This window comes from Diabrotica undecimpunctata, chromosome 6 (genome assembly GCF_040954645.1).
Source record: "Diabrotica undecimpunctata isolate CICGRU chromosome 6, icDiaUnde3, whole genome shotgun sequence".
Classification (NCBI taxonomy): domain Eukaryota; kingdom Metazoa; phylum Arthropoda; class Insecta; order Coleoptera; family Chrysomelidae; genus Diabrotica; species Diabrotica undecimpunctata.
In genome coordinates, this window is record NC_092808.1 from 68,605,737 (window position 1) to 68,630,311 (window position 24,575).

Genomic DNA, 24,575 nt, shown 5'->3' on the forward strand with positions numbered 1-24,575 from the left:
GATAGAGGGGAGCCCATTGGGGCACCATTTATTTGTCTGTAGAATTGATTTTGGAAGATGAAATAGGTGTTGGACCTTCAATGTTTAATGAGAGATAAGTGGTCTTGTTGGATACTGTATTTAGTTTTCAGAATGTTTAGAGTTTCATCTACATGAAACTCTAAGTCTAAACTAATCTATATTCATCTATATGTTATCTATATGTTATGGTTAACGTTCCAAATCAGGTTAATCTTAATATTTCTCAGTTAATATTGAGATTCCCAGTCTAGTTGGTTAATATCCGTAGATAGAACGATCTTCAGCCCTCAGTCGGCTAATGTCGACATTAACATAAGTGTCTTTTTAAAGTCCACATATTTTTATTTCTTAATCAAGTAGTATGTGTGCAAATATTGTTATTAATGTGACAATTTAAGTACCCATTAGGAATATTTCGTTTCATCCAGGTGATCCTGATCAGGATCACCTATATTCTTGCTATCGACTTTTTTTTTGTATTGGTAACCAGAGCTTGCTACATTATGCTGATGGGTTTGCTACACATTTTTCTTCATTAAATAAGATAAGATTTGCTTCTTTGACTCTCTTTTTTGATGTATGTTTCTGTGACTAGTGATGCATCTTTCTTTTGTACTCTGTGCTCATGCTTATTTTCCCAGGTATTTTTGCATATGTGTCATTTGTCGAAGTCTCTGTTTTTGATGTATGTTTCATGCTTATTTATTCTGACACAGTGTTCTTGCGGTTTCTCCCAGATAAAAAATTTTGAATTCACAGAGTATTTTATAGATTGTTATGTTTGGTTTTGGACAGAATAGATCTCAGTATTTTGGTTGTTTCGAATGTTGTTATCATGTACTTATTTAATACCCTTTTAGTTTTTTTGATAAGCTCTTCGCACATGGTATTGTTGTCATCTTTAAATCACTTCTTGTGAACATTTCTGGATTACTTGGGTGTTTTGTTGTTTCCTTTCTTCAATCTTGTAAAATTTCGTGTTTCTAAATGAGAATGGGTAATCATTTTTTTGTCAAAGCCTTTGTTAGCAGGTTTTTTTTTCCTGAAATGTATTTTTTTCCTATCATGATTTGATAATTCTCTTTTTGGTGTTACGTTGTGGTTTGAGTGTTTCAATGGTGCTTGTCATAACAATACTAAGATTCTCAAAAGAACACAATGGAGCTATGTGGTGTGGAGAAGTGGAGCTGTGTAAATGGTTGCAAATAGTGTTTAACCAGGCCGTACAATCCAAGATATTTTGAATAGTAGCTATTGCAGGCTAATACATATCAAACCAAACCATACACATTATTTTAAAAATTCCTTAAGAATGAAATCCTCATTTAACACATTAAAAAACTAGAAGACCGCCCTAACCCCCTATTGTAACATAAATAGAAGAAATTATATCTGCAATAAAGATGGAAAAATCATAGCAGCTTAAAAATATATGGTAAAGTGCCATATGAAACAAAAATTAAAATATAGTTAGTTCTACACAGAATAAGTCCTGTGAAAACACAACTGATGAATTTAATAATATTTTCAATCATAAATGATTATTACATGCGTACTAAAAAAAGCTGCCATTTTCAAGGTTGTACCAATGCATCTTCCAAATACGGTTGGTGGCAATTACCAATAAAAGTAGTTTACTATTAATTTGTGCTGTGAAAGAATAGTATTACTATAGACTTTTATAGTTATGATTGAGGCCAAGATGAATGCTTTATAATTTTCTAACATGGGCACATTATGTAGTTATATTATTTTATAATATTATTCTTAAAACTATTTCATAAGCTCTTCTTTAGGAATTTGATGGCACATTGGATTCTCTTTCCATAGCTGTAACTTGCCAATTTAACAAAAGAGGAACCCTTTTAGCTGTCGGTTGTAATGATGGAAGAATTGTGATTTGGGACTTCTTAACACGAGGAATTGCAAAAGTTATTGCTGCACATGTACATCCAGTTTGCAGTATAAGTTGGTCGAGGAATGGTCATAAAGTTGCTTCTGCTTCTACCGATAATACTGTCTGTATATGGAATATACTTTCTGGAGAATGTGAACAAAAATATAGATTTCCCTGTCCTGTTTTAAAAGTTCAGTTTCAACCAAGAAATGTGGAGAGATTACTTATTTGTCCCATGAAACATCCAGCAGTGATTGTGGACATTAATGGGGGTCATAAGGTATTACCAATTGATGAAGATGTAAGTATAAACATGTCTGTACATAGGAATAGTAGATTTTTTGAAATGCACTTAAAACATTTTACAGAATTATATCCATTATTGGGCATTCAAAATACCATCAAAAATAATTTCATATAGGTGTTTGTATCCAGTAGATTTTTTTCATGCTAATATTAATCTTAAAATCAATTCGAAATGTTTCACGTTTTTGAGAACATTAAGTCATTTTATATACTTTATATATTAGAAAAAATACTAATCACTACTTTGAGAGTCATTTGTTTGCTTATGGTTATTGTGAATTTAAAAAAATATATACATAATTTAAATAAAAAATAATCACGAGTTAGTATTATTGTGTTACATTAACAAATTTTGATTATACAGTGTAATTCTTTGAGAGTTCCAATTAGACGTTTTAGACTAGAGAAACTTGAGATAACTAATATCTGAAAATTTATAAATAATAAAATGTATCTTTATAAATAACAAAATTGCAAACATCTTGTTTACTACCATTTTTTTTTAAATGAAAACTTCTTTAGCGACGTTATGCACTTTTTAGATGGGGAAAACTCGCGACGGTCACCGCGAGATATATTATGTATTATATATAAATAGTATGATGCAACGCATATATACTACATAGCACTTCTTTTTGGATGGGGAAAAAGCATTGAATTCGCGACCGTCACCGCTACCGCGAGATATATTATGTATACATATATGTGTATGTATATTGCATATACGGCGGCAGCCACGCTTATCCTCTGAGCGAGCTAGCCGGACTAGCTGCCGGCAAGCAACGCGCATATATACTATATATATTCTATAGTTCTATACTTTACGCTTCGGTTAATATATCTCCCGCTTATATATATATATATATATATATATATATATATATATATATATATATATATATATATATATATATATATATATATATATATATGTTCGGAAAGATTTCGGCGGTTAGTACAATTAAACTTAGAGCTAAGATTAATATTATTATAAAAATTAATATTAAACTCACCAGTCTTCCGGGTTGAACCGCGTCGATATCCATTTTGCCGAGCTTTCGACATCCTCTCTGATGTCTTCTTCAGGGCTTCCGAGATCTCAGTCTCCCGAGCCCCCAGACACTACTACACTCACTAGTCACTTCTAGTTCACTCACTAGTTCACTGTATATATAATAATATATTATATATATATATATATATATATATATATATATATTATATGTGCTTTTTACTGTATACGTCATTGAAAAATATAAACAGCACGTGTTTTTTTGGTGTGCAGATGACTTGTTTAGCGACGTTTTTATATAAACTGTTAATATTCTTCTTTTTGTTTTCAAAATCATATAATCATTCAACATAGTGTACATTTCACAAAATTACAAAAGGTCGGTATAATATAAATATATAATGTAGTAAAATGTATAATATAAGACAGTTTCTTTTGATTAATTTAATTTAGTTTAATTTGAGTATCTAAGAATGTTGTACATTATCAAAAACTATACCCAATCTTGTCAGATCCGTAAAAGACCAAATCCCTAATGAAGACCATGGTGTCTACGAGATATCTTGTTCCATTTGCCCACGTACATACATCGGACAGACAAACCGACGAATCCATAACCGTATTTACGAACATTCTATATCTGTCAAACATTCCGATACTACTTCAGCCCTAGGCTAACATCATTTAAACAGACCACAAAATAGATTTCGAAAAAGCAAAAACCATCGCCCCCATCCGTTCCTTAAAATGAAGAATCATACGTGAAGCTATCGAAATCAAAAAACGGCCCAACAGCTTAAATACGCGCGATGACGCGAAACGATTGCCGGCAACATGGCGACCCCTGCTTCAGCGACCTTGTCGCTTGTCAAGGAGTACGCAGATTGAGTCCTCAGTGCCGAGAGACAGTTCTTGTATTTATACAGAACACGATACTGGTACGTTTCGAGTGAGGGGAGTAGGCAGATTGAGACCCCGAACTCGAACGGAACCGTATCACTCTTGATAATGGCTCCAAAATGGGTGCCGAAACGTCGAGTAATAAATTCTTAACGCGGTTCTTCCCGAGAACTAAGTAATTTTCATTCATGTGACCGCAGAAATTTATCCGAACATTTTATTCGCCTCTACGGGGAGGAATTTTTCATTATTACTAAATCTTTTTCTAATCTTCTAACACGCAAATACCGTCTTCTCTATGACCTTGCTTTTTTTAAATCATGTCGTGACCATTAAGTCATTCCAAAATCTCTTCAAGTTAAACATACTAAATCTTCATCAATTTCCAAAATTCTTAGAGCAACTGGTTTTTCGCTTCTTCGAAATTCAATTCATTCCACCCGACGCAACTTAGATACAACAAATTCCCAACTTCTTAAAATGTACAATAACATCCACTCTTTTAATATCCATCCATTATTATGGGACACTTTCGATCGTCTTTCTCACCAAAAAGCCCAACACATCTCTGACAACAAAACCCAAACCCAGAAACGCAAACTGGACCAACTTATCTCTCAACAAAATCCAAAGCCCATTTCGAATCAACAACCTTCTACTGTTGTCCGCAATTTCTCAGATATCCAGAATTGACACTGTTACTCACACAAGGCTGGAGTGAATGCTGTGAGTCGTCAGCCTTACAGCGGCCATCCCACTTTCGGAGTACGGTACCTGTGACAGTCAACTGCGCACAAGTAAGAGAGGGTGGTTTTAATGGTAGGTTGGTAAGCTGGTGTCTTTAGCTAATCGTTTCTAGATCGAGGTTTGTCCCTTTGTAATAGAAGAGCAAAACATTTTCGTTCATAGACACAGTCAAATTCATGCGCTGCCTAGGGCGTCCCGGTTGAGTGAGCACTGGTTGATGTTCCAGTGCAGCACCTTCAGCGAGTGGAGCTTTTGGTAATGTTTGGCTCGCTTGTGGTTCTTCTTGTTGTTGTTGGACTGTAGCTGTTTGTATGACAGTGTCCGCCAGCTCAACACCCTGCCACCGACATTACGCATGCTATGCCGTTACGTCCAGCGCCAGCTCGAGACGTGCGTATATGAATATTATGACTACTAATATTATTATGAAATTTAAATATTCAGAACCTCTGGTGGGGATGGCACTGGAGGGAATTCTCATCCAAACCAATCTTTGATTGAAAGGAAAAACAAACCAAATTCTCGTTACAGAAAAATCAAAACCCCAACTAAAAATTATTATTCCTTATCTTCATTGGTGGGTGGCTAAAATAAAAAATGTACCCCAATATTTTCCGTTCTCGTTAAGTACGAAGCAATTAAGAGAAAAAATCGGATTAGCTTAATGACTTGGTCGAAAGTATTGTGACCTTGGATAACTTTATGGATTTCGGAATTAACTGAATACAATTGCGCAGAGAAAAAATAATATACTCTCAATAAAATTAGTATGAAAGATATAAAATATATTCCCGATGAAACAAGAGGGATTATGATATGATTGAAATCGCTTTAATTTCTGGCAGGTGTATAAATGTTACAAAAAAAAATACAAGCTGGATAACTTACCGGGACAATTAAGGAACAAATACCCATAAAACCAAATCAATTACTACTTCTTCACCTTTTAAATAACCAATAAAACTTTCTTCTATAACTTAAACCATTTCTCAAATAAAAAAATTTCTTAAACCACAAAACATATTCTTAAATGTATCCAATAATTCGACACCTCCACCAATGTTGCTAGTTTCAAGTCTTGATCGGAAGTAAATATAGTCCAGTCGCACATGCCAAATTTTACCCATTCGGGACACCTTGTTTTTACCTTCTTTGCATTTTTCATTGCAATTTTTCCATATCTGCTAACATAGTTTTTATAGCATAAACTACATCGTCCTCTACTTTCAGTTTTTTGACGTGCATGTGGTGAATGAGGAAGAACTTCTACATTTATTTTGTTTACCAGTGATTGTACCAAATCTTCACGAAACTTCACAAGAAATCATGTGATGCTAATACGTTTTCCTGTAATATGTTGATAAATACATTGACACATTGACTGTTGACTACTGCCGAGTTTGTAAGTAGTTCGAGTAAAACTTTTTGGTATAACTTGACACCCTTACGAATCGTTGAAGCATAAGCGGTCTCTTGGTCGGATACACCTACATATGATTTTATTGAATTATATTCGACAATACTAGAAGGTTTTTAGACTCTTTTACTTTTACCTCTTTTGGATACATCTATCATTTCCGGAACAGATTTCGTGGTCAAAAATAACACATCTTTTTTATCTCTCAATTTTCCAACAATAACTTTCGAACTACTCTGAACTACTTTTATTCCACCTTTTTGTAATTTGCTTTTAACAGTTGGTTGAGGATTTAACTTTCTCTTTCCTCACATAGTCCCAATTACAAATGTTTTGTTTTTATTTAGCTCGTGAGCCAATGTAATACTGGTGTAATAGTTATCTATGGCAAGAGTTCGTCCGTGATTTAACAATTTTGCCATCAACTCCATAACCACATTTGCATTTATCATTCATTTATCATGCCACATGGCATTTATCTATATCTGTCTTTCTGAATCTATGTCCATTTAGTCCACTGGACAGCATCTTCCGCGTTGTTTCGCTCTTCTTGCCATCTTTCCTTTATTTTTTATGGCTGTCAAATGCTCTCTTCTCTCATAGAGATGTCTCCTTTCTACTGCTAACAGGCGCAAAGGAACACAACCCGCGATAGTCGACAAGGCCGCCACAGATACAGTCCTGTAGGCGCACGCTACTCGCAATAGACTCATTCTGTCTACTCGTATCATAAGCCCCTTGTCGGTCGGTATCTCTACCGCCCATTCCAGACTAGTGTTGCGTAAAGGATGATAAACTGTGTTAAATCACTGTGTTAAACCCCTTTCTCCTTTCTGATTTGAGTTCAATCCGCAAAAGTGAAGGGGTTTATACCTTCTCCATATTCGCAGTTCATGACCCTGTCATATACCAGATTTTATAGCGTCGGGACCAAGACCGATCTCTGTGGGACTCTAGCCGTTACGTCAACGAGCGTGCCCTTCTCAATCATGATCTTTCTTTCGGAAAGATATTCCGCCTTCACATTAGATAGTTAGGACATTTTCTCTCCTCCACTGCCCGAATCACCTCTTTCCACTGCAGAATGTTAAACGCATTTCTAACATTGAAGAGCAGCGGAGCCGCCCAGCGCTGTTCGTCTCCAATGTTGTGCAATGCCTCGATAACATCAAAATTGCGTCAATTATGCTCTTCCCTTTGCAGAATCCTAATTGTCTCGGGGATAGGCCTCCTGATCTCTTAATCGTGTCGTCGATCCGTCCTCGCAGCATTCCCTCGTACAAACATGGGAGGAGGCATATATATATATATATATATATATATATATATATATATATATATATATATATATATATATATATATATATATATATATATATATAGCCATATTTCTCCCTAGTTTTGGGAAGCATAACAACGTTGATATCCTCCAAGCCTCAGGAAATATCTGTGTTTCAAGAAATGCATTCATGTGCTCCAAAAGCCACCCAGGTTCCGCGCGTCCTATACCCTTTACCGCTTCGGGCGGTATATGGTCTAGTCCGGGGGACCTTCGTGTCTTAAGTGCATCTAATGTACGGCTCGCTCATTTTTTTTTTTTTCAACTTTTTCATTGCATTGCGTATATCCCTTACCAAAGATATCCCCATCCAGCTTGTCACAATTCTTTCCAGTTCTTTCTTTCTTCTGTACGAATTTTTTTGTAGAGTTCCCCCTTTCGTGCGCGGTATATTATTTCGACTTCCTGGATATACTCGACGACAACAGAGTTTTTCCTGCTCTGTCCTTTGCCCTCGTTATCCTTCTCTTCATGGCTATGCATTAATCTCTGAGCTCTTCGATGTTCGCACTCCACCAGTATGGCATCCTGCTCACCCCTCGACGACCTTTTCTACTGCTTTACATAGCTTGTTTCATGACTCTTCCCAGATTTTTCACCGTTGGCGTTTGACCCTGTATCATACCTACTCTCAATTTAATGAGTTTTTCATGTTTTCCAGTTGTCCCCATCGTCGCATCCGACTCCGGACATCCCGGACGCATGAACCTTGTTATTAGTTCCTGCTCCGGTTATCAAGAAACCGATGTTTCGTTCCGGTATAGTCTGGCAAGACCGACCAATCTTTTGTTTTTGCTGCTACTCCCCGTATAGCCATGGTAACATCGGTGTACGTACCCGTACTTCTCACGAATGTGGATTCCAGACTGGTGTTTAGACCCACCAAATCTTAAGTTCCCACTCAATCAGATAATATTCTACCGCGAGTATCGGTGATGGGGGACACCTACTCCGCCGCTTTTGCGTTGAAATTCTTCTCCTCTTTATTTATCCATTCCTCATTCTTATGGGCAAAAATTGTCACTCTTACCGTTTGGTCCCCAAACCACCTTCCTCATCCGCTTCCACTGGAGCAGTTGGCAAATCTGGGAATATAGTCCCTAATTTGTCCATTGCCCTATCCTCTTCGTTTTTTGTAAAGCAGGCTACCACGTCCCCTGCTGTTTCGGTGGAGATCTCATCCAGCCAGTCCTCGTTGAGCACTTCCATATTATCCCCGCTTACTATTGTTTCGTTAATTATTTCGACTGTTGATTCCTTCTGGGCTCTCCATTTCTACTTGTACCCCCGTCTCTCTACATTTTGGGGCCGGTTTTATATTGGTTTGTGTGTTTCTGGATGTTGTGCACACGGGATTCCTCAAAATCTCTTCCTTCCTATTTGCTTTTGTCTCACCAAGGTAGTCAAACATCCGGTTCCTAGGATTTTCTACTTCCTTCTTAATTCCCAGTTGTGTATTCGGCACCGCTCTCATGAATTTTCCCAATGCCGTAATGCTTTCATGCAGGCATTCTAACTTTGATTTATTGTCGATGGATTGCGCCTCTCGTTCTGGGCTTGACGTATCCGAAATTAACCTGTCCTTTTTCTTGTTTCTGATCTTTGGCTTCTGTGTTTGCCACTCATTATCAGAGCTTTCGGTACCTGGGTTACTCGCTTCCCCTTCTTCTACTTCTAATCTTATGTTTTCTGTTCCTTGATCTTCTATCTTCTTTTTTTCATCTTTCTGCCTCTGTTCTTTTCCTTTTTCCTCTCTTTCATTTCTTTCTTGCCTTTGTTTGGCTTCTGTGGTCTGTCTTCTCTCACCCCTGATCTTTCTACTCTCTTCTCCGGCCTCTCTCTTGGTCGCCATCCTTCTTTATCGCTTTCTCTTCTTCCGTAACTTTTCTTTTTTTTTTCTTGTCTTTCTTCATTTATTTCCAGGAGTTGGGTCGTATTGATTGGTCCAGTGCAGCAGTCTTTACCCCACTACAGCTATTTTCTTTACTTCCTAATGTACTGAACCTGGAAGAAAAGAAAGTGGAAAGACCGAAGCAGAAGAAGAGTTGGACAACGGGAGGCCGATAGAAAAGATTAAAGTCATTTCACCCAAGACAAGTTGAATTGTTGCAAAGACGGACATGAAGAATTTGAATTATATGGACTGATAAAGCAAACTTTAGCAAAAATGGATTATTTAATTGGCACAATTTTTAGTCTAATGAAAATACACATGTTAGTACACCACAGTATCACTATTGTAGACAGTGATTCATATTTTTAATGTAGACCTTTGCGGTTTTGAGGGGAAAGGAAATCGATGGGTCATAGGCGTGCGGTTATTATTAAAAAATAATCAGGATTTTAGAACGAATTGATTGTCATAAAAATTATTTTCTTATTTTATAGACGCCTTAGCCTTAGATGAAGAAAACTAATTATTGTTAAAGATATTTTTTGGGAAAAACCCTTTATCCGTTTAAATTAACAAACTTACTGATTACTGATTCAAGGATTAAATTTAATCCCTATTGTCAAATGAGATTTAATGACATGGGATTAGAAAAAGGGTCGTCTAGTAACTTTTATCACAGGTAAAACTAAATTACTTAACCCATTAATGGCCAACCATTGAAATAATTGGAAATTATGAAAATAAAGTTTATTTTATCAAAATAGGTCCAAGAATATTATCTTACATAAAAATAATTATTATAGCAATAGCAACATACTTAAATATAATGTTTCGTTAACCTTCTCGGACCCCAGGTATCATATATGATACTACGGTTCAACAAATTGGGCGACTACGAACTTCCCCACGCTACCTAGATTTTTATGGAAGTTTATTTATAAATCTACATTAACTTATATACAATAACAAAACCTACAGTTCAATAACAATGCTTAATTCTAATGTCTGATTAGTGATTAAAAAAAAGTAAGAATGAACACTATATTTTAGATTTTAAAAGTTAGCTGCATAATAATTGCAAACTGACTTAATGAAGTCTAATTTAGTAATGTTTTGATCACTGTAATATTCATTTAGCATATTTTCAATAAAACCAACTTTTCTTTTTGCCGTTTTATCAAGTTTTTTTTTCGAATCTATGTGCAGTTCTAATTTTAACATATACTTCTGCTTGAAAATTTAACAAAATGTCTGTAAATTTAAATGTCAGGATGTGATTTATAAATACATTCGTTAAATTTCGTGTGAAATGATTCACATGCGTTTGTAGTAAATATAAGAGATGATGAATTTGAAGCCCACATGTAAGGTGGAAATGTTGAATCTTCCGTTAAATAATTATCAACTGGGTATCACAAAATGTAAATTTAAATGTCAGGATGTGATTTATAGAAACATTCGTTAAATTTCGAGTGAAATGATTCACATGCGTTTTTAGTAAATATAAGAGATGATGAATTTGAAGCCCACATGTAAGGTGGAAATGTTGAATCTTCCGTTAAATAATTATCAACTGGGTATCACAAAATGTAAATTTAAATGTCAGGATGTGATTTATAGAAACATTTGTTAAATTTCGAGTGAAATGATTAACATGCGTTTGTAGTAAATATAAGAGATGATGAATTTGAAGCTCACATGTAAGGTGGAAATGTTGAATCTTCCGTTAAATAATTTTATTATCAACTGGGTAACCACAAAATTGCAAAACTCTGGCATCTTCTGGCATAATATTAAAAAGTTCATCAGAAAAAAGTCACCAACATCATTTGGATCTAAATAAGGAATGTCGAAAAACAATTTTAAATATTTTAAAATAACAGTTTGATTTTTATATTCCGAGGACAAACCTAAATTTTGAATTTTTTGGTACCAACTTAGTGTTAAAGGAAATAAATTTTCAATAAAAAATAATGTCGGACCACACTAACTTGGCTGCATTTTAAATTGCTATTTCAAAATCAGAAATTATTCGCTTCGGTTTGAAATTTAAATTCAAATCTTTTCATATTATTATTAACGTATCAAAAGTACTTTTATACGATTGCTGTGATTTATTTGTTAACAAACAAAATACTAGAGGAAAAAAACCATTTTTGTAGTCATGTATAGTAAACATCTGACAAAAATATTTAGAACAGTATTGAAAAGTTCCATCTACATACAAAGAATCTACAAACGTGGGTATCTAGAGCATGATTATGCTCCACCCATGCTTTTTCAAGAATAACGTAATTTTCATCACCTTCCTTTGTGTACACTATTTGTTGACACCATTTTTTGATGCATCGCCATCTAACTTTTCCATCTTTGAAGACATGCGCCGTTGAATATTTATATTCATTAATCATTAATAAAAGTTCTCCCCTTTGACTAAACATAGTCGTTAGAGTCGCCATTTAAAAGTTAAACACTAATGGACAAAACTATACCGTAATACTTGCAACTGAAGTGAATAACTGAAAATATTTATATTCTTACTTTCAACTATAATCAAATTTGGAATTTCCGGTCATTAATACTTAATCCCCAACTTTCTCGGCGATGGGGCAGCAGGTACTTGGGATTAATGGACCCAGGTAGTTCGCTGGGCAGTTAGATAACGCCGAACAAATTATTTTTCGCATTCGACGGCAAACGCAGTTATTCTGTCCGTGTTAAGCATCTACTATGCGTAGAAAATTACGCCGAGGCATACTTCTCGATTGAAATGAGTTAGTCAGACTGTTGTTGTAAGTAAATACGTCATGGTAGACGCTAAAAAAATCATCAATAATAAAAGTAAGTACATAATATTTAGCGTGTTTCTGTGTATGATCAGTGCATTTTAGTGTTAAAAAAGGCACTAAATTGAAATTTTGATCAATTGATGATAGTTCTTTGGCCCTAAACACAAGGTATCATTAATGATACCTTGGGTCCTCAACGGTAGTGTATTTTAAAATATTTTTTTTATTTTTAGGGCCGCTGACTGCGACTGAACTTCAGGAAATCGCAGATAATGTGAATTTAGATGACTCTGATTTGGATCTTTCCCTTTTTCCTGGCAGTGATGATGATGAGGATGAATGGGATGAACCTAGAAATCTGGTTGAGAATGAAATAATTATTGAAAGTAAGGAAGAAAGGAGTGACAATCCCGCTTAAATCAATGACATATCAGACGACGATTCGGATGATGACATGCTCTTGTCAACCCGGTTTTTAAAGGAGAGTAACACGGCAAATTCTATTCCTAAAAAAGACAGAAAAGAATGGAAGAGAACACATTTTACACCACAATTTGCCCAATGTCAACGCTCTGTGCAAGATCCCTTGAATCCCGAAAATATTCCAAGACCTATTGACTACTTCAATAAATACATCGACAACAATTTTTTTGAATCCATGGCGTTGTACACAAATATGAAGGCAGTAAAAAAACTGGAAAATCTTTGGAGACTTCTGCAGAAGAATTAAAAACGTTTATTGCATGCTGCTTGCATATTGGTATTTATAATTTACCACGAATCCGAATGTTTTGGCAAATGGATACCAAGGTACCAATAGTTTCAGACATGTCAAGAAATCGTTTTTTTTTTTGCCATTCGAACACGACTCAAAATTTTTGACGATGATTCTGTATCCAAGGAGACTAAAGAAAATGATGGATTCTGGAAAGTAAGCCCATTGTTGGATCAAGTTCAAAGGGTTTGTATGAATAATGAAAGATCTGAAAAAGTGTGAATCGATGAGCAAATGATTCCCTTTCATGGAAAAGTATTAATGAGACAGTTTGTGCAAGGAAAACCTGCCTCTGTGGGATTGAAGAATTTTGTCATGACGACTCCAGGGGGGGGGATTCCACTTAATTTTCACATGTATGAAGGTAAAGGCAGATTTATTGAATCCAGCTTGGTACTTACACCATAACGGCTGGCTATCGGAGGAAGGGTTGTTTTAAAACTCTGCCAGTAGGAGTATCTACTTTTGTTGACAGATATTGTACGTCAAAAATATTGATTGATGCATTACATTCACGGAAGCTTTCTGTAACAGGAACACTAATGAAAAATAGAATACCAAAAACTGATGTGACATTTAAGACATAAAGATTTAAGAAAATCAGGAAGAGGCTCCCACGATATGCTAGTTAACAAAGACAACAAAATAGCTGTTACAAAATGGTTTGATTCCAAACCAATCTATATGGCTTCATCAGCATTTGGAGCTGAACCCTTGGGATTGAGTAGGCTCTGGTCAGTAAAAGATAAAAAATACATAGAAATAAATCGTCCAGCAGTGATTAAGCACTACAATGAAAGCATGGGTGGAGTAGATTTACTGGATAGGATTATGTCAAAGTACCCTATGAGCAGTAGAACAAATAAATGGACAATACGATGTATTTACGCCTTTATTGATTTTTGTGCTGCAGCTAGTTGGCTACAATACAAGAAAGATTGTTTAGCTGCAGAAACTCCCAAAAAACATATTCAAGATTACCTGTCCTTTAAGTTTTCGCTTGCTAGGTCGCTCTTGAACTCCAAGAACAGAAGTGAACCCACATCCGACGAAAGTGACGAAGAAAATGAAAATATAACCAGAAAAAGAAGAAAGACGGCACCAATCCCTGATAAACGCTTACGGTCAAAGGAAGTTAAACACTTCCCAGAATTCGTTAATGAAAGCCAAAAATCAAGATCAAAATGCAGTATCCTCGATGCCACAAAATGTGCCCGGTGCAAGGTTTTTTATGTTGTAGTGTCAATAGAAATTGTTTTACCAAGTTTCATCAATAAAAATGATAAGTGTCCCAGACCCAAAGTATCACTAGTGATACTACGATTTTTTTAAAAACCAAGAGGGTTTTTAAATGATTAGTAATCCAAAATTGTAACATTCTTTTGATTGGCAACAAAAAAATCACTACAATTCATGTTTGGGCCCGAGGAGGTTTACGAAACTTTGGCGGTAAATAAGTATTTATTCGTTAAAATTTTAAATTTTTGCTGTCCAACGTATTTAGTTTATTTTAAATAAAATAAATATGATTATGTTATGGTTTGTAATAAAGAAAACTTTGGTTTCTAAAAACTGACACCTAATTATGATACACCTAAATTATTTTTTATGAAATTCACCAAAACAGCCAGCATGCAAATGTACTTTACATTTGACGTACAGATAACCAGAGTTGGCTTTATATATACTCTGCATTCACCTCAGACACAAAAAAAGATAATTCTAATTCATAAAATCAACTTAAAAAATTAAGTAAAATCATGTAGTCCTAGTCCCTTATAAAAACAATGTGTTGGGAATCCCCTAATCTAATCGCATGTTGAAGCAAATCTTATGACTAATGACGCCCACGCTGCATATTGTTTATCACTCGATATGTCGATAAATAGCTTTCGTGGTGATTGCACATATCGGCGCGTTTAATCAAACTTATTGCGTGTTTATACATTTGCTTTAAAAATACAAACAAAAAATTGTATAATGAATATCTGTTCCCAAATTTATGACATATGGGATGAGAAAAACACTTATTGCCGACTTTGTAAGTGAGAGTAACTTGATTTGCACTTTGAATGTGCCGCTGTTAAATAGTCAAACTCCGTGTGAAAAAAGACTTTATTTGAATTAACACAATACATGAATATATGACCGCTAATAAGTATTATGTCCGCTCGCTATCCGCCGGCCTCGTTTCTCGTCCTCGTGTTGTCGCTTGGAGATTCTTTTAGTGACTCTTCTTATCTTCACATAGTTCACTTTGTTTCACTTGGCAACCCTGTGCATTTTTGTGAATTGGATTATTCGGTTGTTCCGAGAAAATACGTCAGTTCACCGATAAAAATTTTTTGTCTGTGGTCTGTGCGTCAGTTATGGATTAAAACTTGTTTGAAGTGGTTTACGATTGAAATCTCGAAATCTCACAAAGAAGATACTGGTGATCAGAACAAACCAGAAATAATTACTGTTTATAATTCCACAAAGAGTGGAGTAGATGCTGTAGACAGAATGATCACATCATATAATGTTTCCAGAAATACGAAACGTTGGCCAATGGTAGTAGTTTATAATCTCCTTAATCTCGCAGCAATTAATGCATTTGTAATTTACAAAGGCAACAACCCAGATGGAGAATTTTCCAAAACGCGAAGATTATTCCAAAAAAACCTAGGTACGGAATTGGTACAGGAGAGCAGTTGACACGCATTTGACAAAAGCTCTACGTGCTTCGGCCTTTAGACTATCAGGCATTGAGGTCGACGTTGTACCAGAGCCCCAGCCAGGTAAGAGAGGAAATTGTAAATATTGCAAAAGAAGCAAAACTCGCTTTTTTTGGCAAAATTTGCAAATCCTGGCTATGTATGGACCACATAATGGCATGCTGCAAAGATTGCTTAGAAAATTTGACCACCAAAGTTTGACCACTATAGTTTGTGTCCACAATTTAATTTTTTAGTTTATATATGTTTTTGTAGTAGTTTGTTTCTAATTAAAGTTTTAAATGTTTTTTTTTGTTTTTTTCATTATTTAGTCGCTGTTCACAAATTTGAAAAAATATGCGTTGCAATCATGGTACAATGAATACACAAGGTATGATACATAATGTTCCAAAATCGGTTTGCTTTCGCGCATGACGTAGTCAAGAACGCTTATTCCCGCAACATTTGAATGTAGTTGTATAGGAAAGACTTTTAATTTTAAGTTTTTTTTTATATAAGTTGGCTAATTTAATTATAGTAATTATAAAGAGATGATAAAATTATGTTATAATATTTATCCTTTATAAAACATAGATATCCTTTATAAGACAAGTTTTAATTATCTTTTATTACACGTAGGTACAGGTTAATTAACTTATACTCCAGAGTTCGATATTTCAGATGTTTAAAAAGATACAGAAAAGTGGTAATGGAGGTACACAAAATTTGTACGTATATATACCTACTGAACTAAACACAAAATCAAAATAAATAATGACAAAGTCAACTTTATTTATATCGAATGAGCTAGCTGGCCATCGAATATGAGTGTAGTGAGGGCACACAATATTGCACAACATTTAAAATGACATCTTTTGTAATATTCACACATAAAATTATCTTGTTATTGTTTATAATAATGATAACATGATTTAACAAAGAAAAATATGTTATTTTGGAAGGTGCTAAATTGATTTCCTCCGAAACAGTTCTTATTGCAAATTGCATAGCAGGCTGAGGCTAGTTTCTTACTTAACAAATCGATATGAAAAAACCATTTAAGGTTTCATGACTAATAATTAATAAAAATAAAGATTTAGACTTACGTCGTTGGCCTAGAAGTAGTAAGAAGCTGCTCAACATACTTTTTGGACTCTCTGTGTTCACCTCCTTGTACGCGTTTCTTTTGGTTGGTTAAAAGGGTAGCCGATGTTGATTTAGAATTTAGAATGTTGAATAAAGACTAGGTGCTAACCTAGTAGCCTAGTAGCCTAACCTAAAGATTTTATCTTCATTGTCACTATTGCAACAAGCAATTGCACAGCGTACTTTGAAAAAGGTACAAAACCAGATATACAATGGCAAATAAAAACTTTCAGTTTTACAAAAAAATACTATACAGTATAAATAAATAGTAACTAAACACCATTTGTATAAAGACACATATGTAAGCATATATCTAAATTATTTTTCTATTATAAAATAGATGACTCAGTCAGTATTGAATTACTTTAAAATATATTTATTATCTCATAACTTGCAATTTGCAATAGTCACCATTGATAACCGATATTATTGTTGAACTTTTGTTTTTATACAAGCTTTCTGTCTTGCCGGTGTAAAGTCGTCTGAAGTCGATATTTATTGTGTTTTGCGTTTGAACTAATTTGTGTCTTATTTTCATATTATTATATTGTTTGATAAGTAAATTTTGCATATAATAATCGGTAAGTTATAGTAATGTGTATATTTTTTATTTTACTAAATTTCATTATAACTCATCTAAAATACCATGTTGAATTGTAAAACAGATTTTTCTCTATTGTACTCTATTTTGTTTTTATTTCAGTAAAACTGCTTGGAAGTGAGTGACAGTGAATCAGAATAAGCAAATCTACTACTATTTACCTATTCACAGTATTTCCTCTGCAGAAAATTTTTTAATTTCAAGGGATTTGCATACAAAAAGAGTACTTATATTATTAGTATAGGTATGAAAACAAAAATAAATATTTCGCCTGAATCTCTAGGAGAAGTAAAGGTTTTACGCTACTGAAAATATATTTTTTATTCAATTATAACCAAAACAAAACATTTAAAAAAAATTAGATCACTTTTTAACCATAATTTCAAAATTAATGTGTACGTTAAGCTGTAATAATGGGTTCGAGGTGGTTCAGGCGATCTTAACTACGTCACACTCCTGGGCCAGCTGTCAAATGGCATGCGCAATATCATACCTTGTGTATTCATTGTACCATGCGTTTTTTTAAAATTTACCTAATACAACTTAAAAAAATTTTGGAATTGTTTCTGTAATAAACATTATATAGTAAATGATTTGTTTAAAACACGTTGATGCGAAATTAGCAATAAAATGTATGCTGTTGCTCGGGAGGCGGTATTTCATTACGCGGTCCTCACAGACCACACCCGGCCGAAAGTGTTTCAGATTGGTCACCCGATGAACGGAGGGTTAACACATATGATGGCGTGAACAGTAAGTGCATTAAATCAAAAACGACTTATTATTTTAAAAGTATATATTCATAAATCAAACACTTAATTTTTGTAATACAGATCTGAAGAAGTCGGAGAAAGCACTAAACGGCAGCCAAGTAAAATACTTGTAACCCTATACGGGTATATTTCATTGTTTACTGGCACTATCGCTTTTCGTTGGATAGATCTTAGTAATAAATGGTTTACTTTAACTGAATATGTATTTCCATAAATTATAAAAAAATATGTTCAAATCAAAAAAAAATAAAATTTTAAAATTAAAACTTATATTATATATAATCTGCTTTGAGTCATCTATGTCATCTTCAGATTCATCAGTAGTATCTTCATCTAGATTCACAACAACTGGTTCCATGGTAATTTCAATGAAGTTATCAAGGTTCCACAAATTCTGCTCTTCTTTCACTACATGCTCAATAAGTTTTATCCACGAGTGTGAGGTCACGTTTCTAACGGCACTATTATAGCAGATTTTTTTACATCATTTAATTTGAAAGCAACATTGTTCCTTGCTACTTCATTTTTTATTTGAACCCATATAAGTTCTATTGGGTTTAGCTCACAATGGTAGAGGGGCAATCGCACTACAATTGCGCCTCGTTCTCGCGCCATTTCATCTTCAACATATTTAATATATTTATCTTTATACCGCCGTGCTAAGTTAGTAACTCGATTTTCAAAATTGACTCATTGAATTTAATATTTTTTTTAGTAAGCCAGCAATCTGCAATCTCGGCTTATCTCCATTTAGTAGTCGGTAACTTTTCTGGACGCCGGCAGTGATATGGAGCGTTATCCATAACAATAACAGACCCTGGTTCCATTTTTAACAGAATATCGGAAAACCATTTTTCATTATGATCTGTGTCCATTTCCTCATGGTAATCTCCAGTATTTTAGAAACAAATGCATTTAAACCTCCTTCAACAAATCCTGAGTCGCTACCAATCTGGCTAATAATAAGTCATTTTCCCTTTCCAGGTGGGGCTTTTAAACCTGTCGACAAACCATCTAGGAAAGCTTGTCGTGTGTTTTTCACGTTTAAATCCTGACAAATTTTTGTCACATTATGTCCTTCATTTAACCATGTTTCATCTGTATAATATATTTATTTTTTTTTTCGTCTCTTCGAAATTCTGCTATTTGTTTCAGATACTTTTTGTGTCATAAAATGATTTCTTCTTTTTCAATAAGGGTACTCTTTCTCTTTAAATACCTAAAGTTCATTTCACGTAAAGTACGTAACAAAACACGTTTCGATATTTTTGGAATATTTTTATTAGATTGAAGAGAAAAAGCAATTTTTTATAGTTGGCAATTCGTTTTTGATATAAAATTCATGTACTGCGCGACAAATGGCCTGTTTGGTCGTATCATCCAATTTTATTTGTTTTCTCCCTCTTGTCTCAATCTTCAAAGTATTATTATCGTTTGTTTCATCGTCTGTTTTAATTACTCTGTACACACTAGCTTCTGAAACTTTTTTCAAAATATTGCATTGAATTAAACTAAATTACTCACAATTCATAAAAAGTAAACGTAAAAGCTTCTTCCACTAATAACTTTACAAACAATTCTGTTCTGGGTTTTATGAAACCCCTGTCGGTGCGCTTATGAAACTGTGAGACAGTATCTACCGTTAGAGAAAGATATAATCTACAACATTGTAGATAACTTTAAGTTAAATCAAACACGCTGACAACGTTACATTTTCGCTAGAACCCAAATCTTTGCCAAAACATTTGAACCTTATATAAATAGCTGTAGTTGGATTATCTTTTTTGCGTTCCTCCCTGTCTTCAGGATTGTCGAATCGGATAGCAAGTAAAAGAACAGCATATTTTTTTTGCTCGTGACTGCTTTGAAGATTTCTTTTCCAGTTCCATCTGTTGCAAATAAACGGTCTATATTTTCGTGACTGGAATTAAAAATGGCAGTGTAAACAAGAAGTCCCAAAAATGTTCTTAACTCAATAACATCCATTTATCTAAGAGCATGGATAGTTCTCACGCATTACTCGTAATTTTATGTTTGTATTCTGTTCAATATGTTCTAGATTGTTATTACTGAACAACATATTCCAAACAGAAAAGGGTATTGTAACCTCGCCCAGCATTTTTGCATTTGTTTTAGAATGGGTACTTTTATGACAATATAATGTTTAAGTGTTTTAGATGAAGGGATAACTTCTGACGTACACAACTTGTGTCGACTTTTACCATAAACATACTTTTTTTTACCATCACTAACTGCTAATTCATCACAATCTGCAGGCTCGTTAGATCCCGAAAATTCCGAACATGTATCGTGTTCAGATTCAATGTTATGGTCTTCCGAAATATCCTCTTCATCACTGTCACTATCACATCCCTCATTGTACCACTTTAAAAATTTTCTCATAATTGTCATCGCCGAAACGCACCCGTTTTGATGGCCCGGCCATTACTTCTAAAAATGCACAACACACAAGAAAGTTGGATGATAACCTCCAAATGAAAAAATGGATAACCTCCTCATAATTTTGGGTGTATTGCTTAACATCTTTACATTTCAAGTATTTTTTGAACTTATTACGACAAAAATAGATATGATGCAGGTATGATGGTACTAATTTTGAACAGTTTTGTAAAACTTTATTTGTTTAGTATTACATTTGGTAATTTATTTTGTAATTTACCTATTTAAATTAATACCAAATACCTAGTCAAAGTTTTTAATGATATCCCCAATATTCCTTTCATGCTATTGGTTACTCTTCAGATTTAATATCATGAAAACATATTAAATAATGGAAATCATAGCCTACCCTTTTTTAATGTTTTTTTTTATTGTATAATAATGCCACTTTTTTTTTAATGTTGAAATAATTAAGTGTTTCCTTGGTATATATATGTAACCATTTCCTTTCGTTTTCTCTAGCATAATTTATTTACCTTACATTTCAAAATAGGGCCAACAAAGAGTTAGTCTGGTAAGCGAAATGGCACGTGTAGTGTAGTACAAGAGTTTAATGGAACAAACCCACTTAGCAGACCATCGCTACCAAAAATAAACTATTCCAAGAAACTTGGTGCGCTCTTACAAATTGTGAACACAACTTGTGAACATCCAATTATGTCGTACAAGCTCACAAATTAGAATATTTACATATGCTGATCTACTGTTCAGCAACAGCAATTGCTAATGGTATGGGCATTAAAATCAGAACACGACGGAGTACTAATATCAGAAGAGAAAACAGAGTTGCACCTTGGGAAAAACGGCTGCTAAGAAAAATTGAATCATTGCGTAGGGATATTGGTCAAATCACGGAATATATTCGAGGAACAACAAGTAGAAAAATAATCAGAAGAGGTGAAGAAATAATGCTAGGCACCATAATAATTGCTAAGCAACATTATCCAGAAAACAACACAGTATTTGGATACAGTATAGCAAAAGCTCTACTCAGGTCGAATAAAGAGGTTGTAGAAAGTGCCAATAAATCGTACCTAAGCGAGGAAGAAATTTATGACTTTTGGTGAAATCAACTTTCCATACCAATTGTTCTTAACACCAATGCTTCATGAATAGAAGATACGATGCACAACTGTGAACACTGCAGTACTACTCTCTACGAACCTTACACCACTGAAGAAGTCTCAAATATCATCAAAGAGCTTCATAACTGGAAATCTCCTGGACCAGACCGAGTTCAAAACTTCTGGCTTAAGAAATTTTGGAGTGTTCACTAACAAAAGAAAATCGAATTAACTTCAGAGTTCATCCGAAGGGCAAAACAGCTGCTCCGCTAAGTTCTTAAGAGTAAAAATTTGTTTATGGCACTAAACAACTATGCATGTTCCGCGCTTAACTATTCATTTGGTATTGTTAAATGGACTAAAACGGATATAGAAAATCTTCAGCGAAAAGTACAAACATACTTCACAAAGGCTCAAAAACATCATCCTCGTAGTACAGGAGAAAGAACGACATTCATAAAGCAAAAGGTTCATTATTCGCCATTCAGAATCAGGTTATACCAACCAAAAATTACGTGAAATATATCGTCAAAGACCCTCAGGTCCAAAATGACAAATGCCGACATGGATGTCAAGCCAAGAAACCATCCAACATCTTACCGGGAGCTGTCAGGCATTTGCTGCAACTGAATATAAGGAACGGCATGACTCAGTAGGAAAGATCCTTCATCAAGGGATAGCTATCAAACTGGGACTTCTACAAACAAATTATCCCCCTTATTATCAATACTCTCCTGCGAGTATGCTTGAGAATGACAACTACAAGCTATACTGGGACCGCACTGTGCTTACAGACCAAACAGTGGCACATACCAGACTAGATCTCGTATTAGTTAATAAACTTAAGAAGAGATAAACAACACTAATCGATGTGACCTAACCTAACAATAATAATCTTCGTGTTATACACAATGAAAAGATCGCTAAGTACAGAGATCTGGAAATTTAAATACGAAGACAATGGAGAATGGAAAGTACCCATACAATACCTATTATTCTCTCTACTGCTGGATTCATTCCGAAGAACCTCATAGAAAACATAAAAAAGCTGGCTCTGAATGAACATCTCTATTAGACCATGCAGAAAGCTGTACTAATCTCGACGTCCAGATGTGTATGAAAATTTTTGCGAGATACTCCAGCACACCAAGTCACCTAGGTCTCGATAACACGGAAATAGTCCCACGAGAGCTCAATTCTTTTGATCTCTGGGATGAGTGAATCTTTCCCTTAGAGGGAGTGAGAGCCGTATGACTTAATCTGGGATATTCATAATAATAATCGTTAAATATAAAATTAATTAATCATAACTATTTTATTAGCGGATGCTGTAATACCCCTTCATATCTCTTTGAAGGTATTTGTGTACACATCTAACCAGAGAGTTATCCTCTTTTATATAAATATACAAATATGTCTGGGGACTAACTCGTCAGATTAGTTTTTCATTTCACTTGTGATATATTTTTAATTGAATACCGAAGTGTAAAAATACTTCTTTTCTAGTAGGCGTTTAGGCTAGGGGTTTTATTTTTTTTTTATCTTTTTGTAATTTGATTTTAAGGTTTACATATTAGGGTTTATAGTTTAAAATTAGAGATTTCAATATATTCAAAATTAGGTTTAGGCTATACATAATAGGTGAAGGGTAACATAGGTTACATTTAATTCATTCATTTAACCCGATTCATATTTTTGGTTACATTTCATTTCTAATTCTTGTTACAACTGTTTCCAAATAAAATTGGTCATATCTCGTAAAAGACTCAGTATAAGGTAATATAATCTTATATTGAGAGAATTCTCAAGAGCCGTTCTAGAGAAATCCGTAATAATAAACAGGGCATTATATTTAAAATTTATAAACAGGGCATTATATTTAGAAGTTTTAGCTTACTGTTAAGTCTTTTATTTATTTATAATTATTTATATTTTGTTGTGAATTCTTTAATTGTTATGTCTTTAATTTATAATGTCTTTATCAAAAGGTTCTTATCTTAATTTATTAAAAAGCACAATAACTTATATTAATTTATTTATCACTAAAAATACATAATTTATTTAAAAGCGAACGTGACAATTAAAATTCGCGAGCGCGGTCTTCAGATCTTGACTAACTGAACTCTCCATGTAAAATTTCTTCTTTATATAAACCTCCGTTAGTTCCGGAATTCCCTATAGCAGACTCGAATATTGTTGGTGGTGTTGACAAGAATAACGGGAACGTCATCGAATAAACTAGAAGGAGGTCAACAGCTAAAACTAGTTTTTCAACTGCTTGGAAACCCTCGAGTCGTGGCCCATGACTCATCATTCCAGGTAAATTTCTGCCGGCTAATCGAAGGCTCTCGTAAAATCTAAAACAGAAGTGAATAAACAAGATGTTTACATGCTTTTTAATATGACTCATAATGTTTTACGTAACATTGCCCCCCTCTTAAAAGATGGTTCCTCCTGGAACCTTGTCGGGACTAGAACTGGAACGGTATGCTGGTATCGGCAACTGGACCCTCTTTTACAACTTCCAGTTGTATAAAATGACAAGGGACGGTTTTCTCTCCGCACCAGTAACTATGCGGATTGCAACAGACTAACACCTGGACTTCGGTGTCTTTGAAGATCTCCTCCACCATATTTCGGATAACCCTCCAATCTAATTGGCGGCACTCCAACTTTGGCATGGCTAACTTTTGCACGGCGGACTCTAGTACGTGTTCTCTCAATTGAAGTAAGGCTTC

At 34.5% G+C, this 24,575-nt stretch overlaps 1 protein-coding gene across 3 annotated transcripts in view; it reads left to right on the forward strand.

The window, feature by feature from the left end:
• Nucleotides 1–24,575, forward strand: part of Rbbp5 (retinoblastoma binding protein 5) — a 372,021-nt gene that overhangs the window by 59,122 nt on the left and 288,324 nt on the right. For 2 of the 3 annotated variants that reach the window (XM_072534790.1, XM_072534792.1), the window contains exon 3: nucleotides 1,818–2,219. In XM_072534790.1, the coding sequence (XP_072390891.1) occupies nucleotides 1,818–2,219 (402 nt within the window). The remainder of the gene's footprint in view (nucleotides 1–1,817; nucleotides 2,220–24,575) is intronic. The other variant, XM_072534791.1, reaches the window with a different exon arrangement.